The following is a 6,032-nucleotide window of genomic DNA, read 5'->3' on the forward strand; positions in this document are numbered from 1 at the left end:
GCTTGCCAGGCAGGCGCTTTTGCCGCTGAGCTAAATCCCCAGCCCCGCTATGTTTTGACACAGATACATACCTGTGTAACTACCACAATTGTGATAAGGGATGTTTCAGTTGCCAGGTTCCCTGGCACCTTTATGGTCAGTTCCCAGCCCTTCTGCCCCAAGCACCCTCTTGAACATTGTGTCTTTAAATCGTATATTTAAAAGTCAGCCTCCCTTTGGAGATAAAATTTCTCAACTTCTTCCCTTCAAGGTGGTGTTCAGTTTTTCTTCCTTACTGACTTCAGTATAACACACACGCCAACACTCACATTCCAGTGATTTTCACAAATGGACACATGCAAGTAACCAGCACCAGAATGGGAAACAGAACATGACCATCCTCATCCTCAACCCCCTCCAAAAACCTCACCCCTTGTGGCCCCTTCTAGGTACTCCACTCTGGGGAGCCACTGTGAATACTTGGGAGAGTGCTGAAATTGAACATACTGACCCTTCAGGAGAAGTCAGCTTAATTAGAAAGACTAAGGTGGCAACTGGATTCTCACTTTTATTTTGTGATTTTTTTTTTCTAATTTCAGTTTATTGACTCATCTGAAGCTCTGTAAAGACTTTGAAGTGGACAATCACATAAAAGATTTTGCTGCGAGACTATCATTAATACCTAGTCCCCCGCCTGGACCACTCCATTTGGTAAATTAAATCTGGAATTATATTACAGGTTTTTCTTTGCAAGTAGTAAAAGTAATATGCTGAAGATTAAGTTCTAGCTATGTTTAAATTATGGTCCCCAAGGCCCTTTGTATAGGTGAAAAGTGAAACATTTAGGATTGAGTTTGGCTGAGTGGCTCAGCTAAAGAAGAACTGAGCTAGAAGTATGAAATGGGATACTTTGGTGTTAACATGCAAGTTTGTTTCTTGCTGTGCAGAAAATACATAGAAACCCCAATCCTTCAGCCTAAGTAAATCCTCCTAATTTATTTAAATTTGAAATTCTCCTTTTGTTCGTTTGTCTTGAACATTGGGTATTGTATTTAACTTGTTAAGGTTTTCTCTTGTACAGAGGAATTAATGAAGAGTAACTGGTTTTGTATGGTTTGTTATTCTTAGGAGTGCCACTGTGTTTAATTAATATAGACAAGGACTTCGCAATCTGGGTTCTGTTTTGAGCAAGGTTACCAGTTCTTAACGTGGGTTTCGGGGTGAAGCAGTTGGAGAAGTGGGGCCCAAATTCCCCTTGGGTTGAGTAATGCGTTAGACTGCTGAGCTGGGTGAAGAAAGTGTTCTGTGTGACTCAGCAGCTTCTAAACTCACCAGCCTCATGCAGGATGCTTTCTTTTTAAAACACATCTGTTAAGTATCTGGGACTGTTTATTGAGCTTTACTTTATTAGTCCCTTTTGGGAGATTATACACATAAATCTTGGACCTCTACATTTTTTTATTATTGACTATTGAAAAACAAGTTTTACTTACCGGGAAACTTGTGGTCCTGAATTGAAAACATATTTTTGATATTACTCCAAACCTAGCAGTGTGCTAGGTAGAGAATCCTGCAGGTGCATTTGAGTCTAGACAGAGAGCAAGTCGTTTCCCATCCACTCTCAGGGACCTTTGTTGGGAGTGATTCTATTTTGTTGGTACAGATGGGAAGATTTCTTTTCTGAAGTTTTTAGGATAAGGAAATTGTTTCACATTTTGGGTATTTTCTCCCAGGTTTGGAATGTTTGCACATACAAAATACCTTGGGGATGAGACCTAAATCTAAACACAGAATTTATTTATGTTTCATATACACCTGGTACACATTGTCTGAGACATTTTATTAAATATATTTAGTTCACTTACTTTTTTTGTGGTATTGGGGATTAAACCCAGGGCCTGCTTATTGAGCTGCTTCCCCAGCACCTTCCTGCCCCCCACTTTTTGAGACAAGTTCTTACTAAGTCACTAAATTGCCTGGGCTCGGTTTGAACTTGTGATCCTCCTGCCTCAGTCTTCCAGAGTGTTAAATTGCAAACCTATACCTCCACACCCTGCTGCCTTTGTTTTTTGACTGACTTATATATGAGGTCAGGTGAGGAATTTCCCACAATGACGTCATGCTAGTGCTCAAAAATGTGTGGACATGGAGTGCTTTGTAGTTTGGGTTTCAGGTTAGGGAGACTCAGCCTGCCACTGGTGTTTTCTTGGTGACAGTGATTACAGTGAAGTCATCCAAGTTTGTGCTTTCACCCTGAAGCCTAGCACTGCTCCTGAGTGTGCAGTAGATAGAGCAGGGCACAGCTGTGCCTTCTAGGTGTTCACAGCAGCATTTGTGCCTACACACCTGGTCTGCTGGTTTCTGGTCCCCACATCCGCTGTCCTGTGAACAAGTTCATGGAGGGTGATGTCTGACCTTCCCTTCACCTGTACATTCACTCACCCCTCAGGCCCTGCCCACCTACCTACCTGTCCCCTTTACTTTTTTTTTTTGTTTTGTTTTTTATTTTTTGGTACTGGGAATCGAACTCAGGACTTTGCGCTTGCCAGGCAGGCACTGTGCTGCTGAGCTATATTCCCAGCCCTTTCCCTTTACATTAATCGTGCTCCTGCATCTCCCTATTCTGAGCCACCTGCTTCTCCCATGTGTGTGACTTGGGAACCACTTGTCTGCCCATTTCCTTTTATCCTCTGCTCAGTGGCTTCAGAAACCACTAAAACCCGCAAGTTGGGCTCCATTTTTCTGCTTAAACTCCACAGTGGTTCCTCAGTGCACTTCTCAGCTAAGCCCCGCACCGGGCACCTAGCCTCACTGTCCAGCTTCGCTCTGTACCTCTTACCCTTGTGTGCTGAGCTCCAGCCACATTGGGTTCCCATCAGTCCCCTGGAGGTGCTGCCCCAGGACTCTTGCACATGCAGTTGTCTGTGGGAGTCAGTGGTCTCTTCCGTAGTCCCGGGAGAAAACAGTGAGAGGAGGATATGGAAAATAAAGACAAGAGATGATAGCTGGGCTCAGGTGGAGTTACCTCTTGCCTGATGAGCAAGAGGACTGACTCCAATAGTAGGTGCGTTTATTTTCTACATTTGCAAAGTAGTATCATGAGAGACAATGTTGCCTAGCAACTAAAACAAAGACTAAGACTAAGACTGTAATTGTCCAAGCAGAATACTTTTTTCAATACGGAAGTAGCTTGACTGCCCTTGGCACTCTGGATCTGTCCCACCCTCAGACACATGACCAACAACCAACTCCAGCAACTCCCAACAGTTGTCAAGTAATTCCTCCATGTCTGTGACCAGCACCTGCTCCTCTTCCAGCTGGTGCACAGCTGTCAGCTCCTCACAACAGCCTCCGGGCAATCTCCTTGTCCCTCTCACGGTCCCCAGCCCTTCGTGCAGGGCACAACACTGTCTGTAGTGAGGCTGCATGTGTGTGTTTGTGTTTAATGTCTGTCTCCTCCACCGGACACTGAGCGGCCTGTGGAAGAGGCCACAGCAGCACTGCCTGCCTACCTCACATTTGTGCCCTGCTGGGTTCATTCAGGCGCTGTGACTTCCTTTAACTGGTCTCATTGGCTACTGGCACTAAGGGAGAACATTGCTCATGATCCATTTGAGAGAATGTCACATGGTGGTACTTTTTTTTTTTTTTTTTTTTTTTTTTTTACTGTGGTGCTGGAGATTGAACCAAGTGTCTCACACATGAGGGATAAATACTCTACCGCACCCCTAGTCCTCTTTAAAATTTTATTTTGAGACAGAATCTTGCTAAGTTGCCCAGGCTAGGCTTGAGCTTGTGATCCTCCTGCCTCACCTTCCTCAGTAGCTGGGATTACAGGTGTGCATCACCATATCCAGCATGTTTGTTGTTTTGAAGAAATGCAAGAGGTTGGTTTAGGTGAGGATTTTCATGTGCACCGGGAGCTGACTCAACAGCACCTTCTACAACTTGCTGCCAGTTAGTGTTTCCTGCAGGTGTTGCTGGCGGTTGTATTTTGAGTGATGTGCCTGGGTATGACATGCAGGCACTTCCTGTTACTTCTGGACTGGGTCAGCTCCATCTTTGCTAACTAGAAGATGTAGGAGGCCCCACAGCATGAGGATGGGGAAGAAGTGGAGGCTGAGCCTTGTCCCCTTGTCCCCTTGTTTGGTGCCATTATCCTTGATATTGCCTGGACCCCCAGCCTGAGAAAAGCAGATAGTAGGAACACCAGTGCCCTAGAGCTTCCTCTGCCTGCAGTGTTGCCTGCTTTCCAAATTGTGGACATATTGGGTGCACATAATTACATGTGCCTCTGTGTATGTGTATGTGTGTGTGTGTGTGTGTGTGTGTACGCGTGCATGCACTTGCGTCCTACCCCCATTGTTCCTGGGTCACTGCCTATGTTGCTTTGAATGTGAACCTACTCTTGCTTTGGGACTCAAAGCAGATGACATTTGGTAAGAGCTGACCTAGAATCTGCACCTCCTCAATTTCTTCACTTACAAAGAAAGTAAGACAACAGCCCACAGGGAGTGAGGGTGCGGGCTGTACACCACCTGCGTGCAGCGAGGACTCCCAGCGACAAGCAGCAGCACGAGGTAGAATGATTAGCATCTGCTTTTATGTTTAATTGGGTAATTGGCTGACACATTTATTTTTTGAAGTATTGAGAATTTTCATATAAACTGCGTAATTATTACTACTATGTCACAACCTGGAGAATTTAACTCCATTTTATTCTACATGGAAAGGCCTTTATTGGTCACATAAGTGACTCTCTTATCTTACTTTTGAGGCACTGGGGATTGAACCCAGGGCTCCATGCTTGCTGGGCAAGTGCTCTGCCAGGGAGCCACACTAGCTCAAGCTGCCTTATTTTTCGTGTGAGTTGCTTCTGTAGGCAAATTGCTAACAGGAAGGCAGAGTCTCTAAGTACTGATGAGAAGCACTTACTGTGTCCTCAGGACCAAGAAATTATGCTCTTTTCTTGTTTCTGGTTTTCCTCCTAGGAAAATACACTTACAACAGTGATGTAGGTGACTGCAGAGAAGTACGAATAGCAAGTGCTTCACCTTGTTACCCTTTCCTTGACTCAGTGCCCTGTGGCTCCCAATTTTCTCCTCCTCTCATGCTTTGCCTTGGCGAAGCTTCTGTGTGTGTTTCTTTTTTATGTTCTGGATCTTTGCTTATGACTGTATCATTCCATTCTGCTCATTTCCTGGAACCCGGGGCAGAGAAGGCACCTGGGCTCCTGGACCCCTGTGTCAACATCCGTGGTGCTGGAAACTTGCTGTCCACAGCTTCATCTCCCAACAAGCTGGGAAGCCCCTCTGTGCAAGGAACTGTACCTTCCTCTTCGATTTCTTCCTTCCCCAGCTAGGTCCTTTAACACTACATGGGCATTCTGTGGATAGGGAATTTACACCGAAACGTTATTTCAAAATCATGTCATTTAGAAAAAGGAAAAGTCTTTCTTACAATTTTTTGAACTACAAGTCTAAAACAAAATACTGAGAACATATACTATGTAATAACTAGGAATAAGACCTAATGCTGAAGAATAATTTGAGCATGACTGCTGTAAAATTTGTGCCAGATGGGACAAATGTCTGTCTTTGTCTTCCAGTGAGCGGTTTGCTGATCAGTTAACTTACCAAAAAAAAGTCATTATGTACTCAGTTTGTGTGTGCACTCCCGACAGTCTTGTGGATCTCTAGACTATTATATAATTCTGTGACGTATCACCTGGTAGAGTGAGTCTTCCAAAGTGGTCTCTAACTTAGACACTTCCCGTGCCAAAGTGGTGAATTTGGGCATATGTCAGCCTCCAATGGGAGCAGTGCTCTGAGCTAACTGTGGCTCTTGGTCATCACAGATGTTTAATATGAAGCCACTGCACGTCGTGTTTCCCTCCCGAGCAGACCCTGACAGCCCTGTCATCGACCTGGACCTTCACTTGCCCTTGCTGTGCTTCCAGCCTGAGAAGGTGCTGCAGGTACAGCTCATGCTAGGTGGTTTCATGGTGCCCAAAAGTGTTGCTTATGAGACTGGCATACAGTACAGAATTAATT

General features: G+C 44.8%; 1 protein-coding gene across 1 annotated transcript in view; it reads left to right on the forward strand.

Annotated features, from left to right (window-relative positions):
* The window catches only part of Dennd3 (DENN/MADD domain containing 3), a gene marked incomplete at its 5' end in the record, with an annotated part of 68,637 nt that overhangs the window by 18,993 nt on the left and 43,612 nt on the right, over positions 1-6,032 (forward strand). The window contains 2 exon segments of the mRNA XM_013520212.1: positions 579-690; positions 5,837-5,956. Coding sequence (XP_013375666.1) covers positions 579-690; positions 5,837-5,956 — 232 coding nt within the window.

This window comes from Chinchilla lanigera, unplaced genomic scaffold (assembly GCF_000276665.1).
Source record: "Chinchilla lanigera isolate Chin_1 unplaced genomic scaffold, ChiLan1.0 scaffold00053, whole genome shotgun sequence".
Lineage (NCBI taxonomy): Eukaryota > Metazoa > Chordata > Mammalia > Rodentia > Chinchillidae > Chinchilla > Chinchilla lanigera.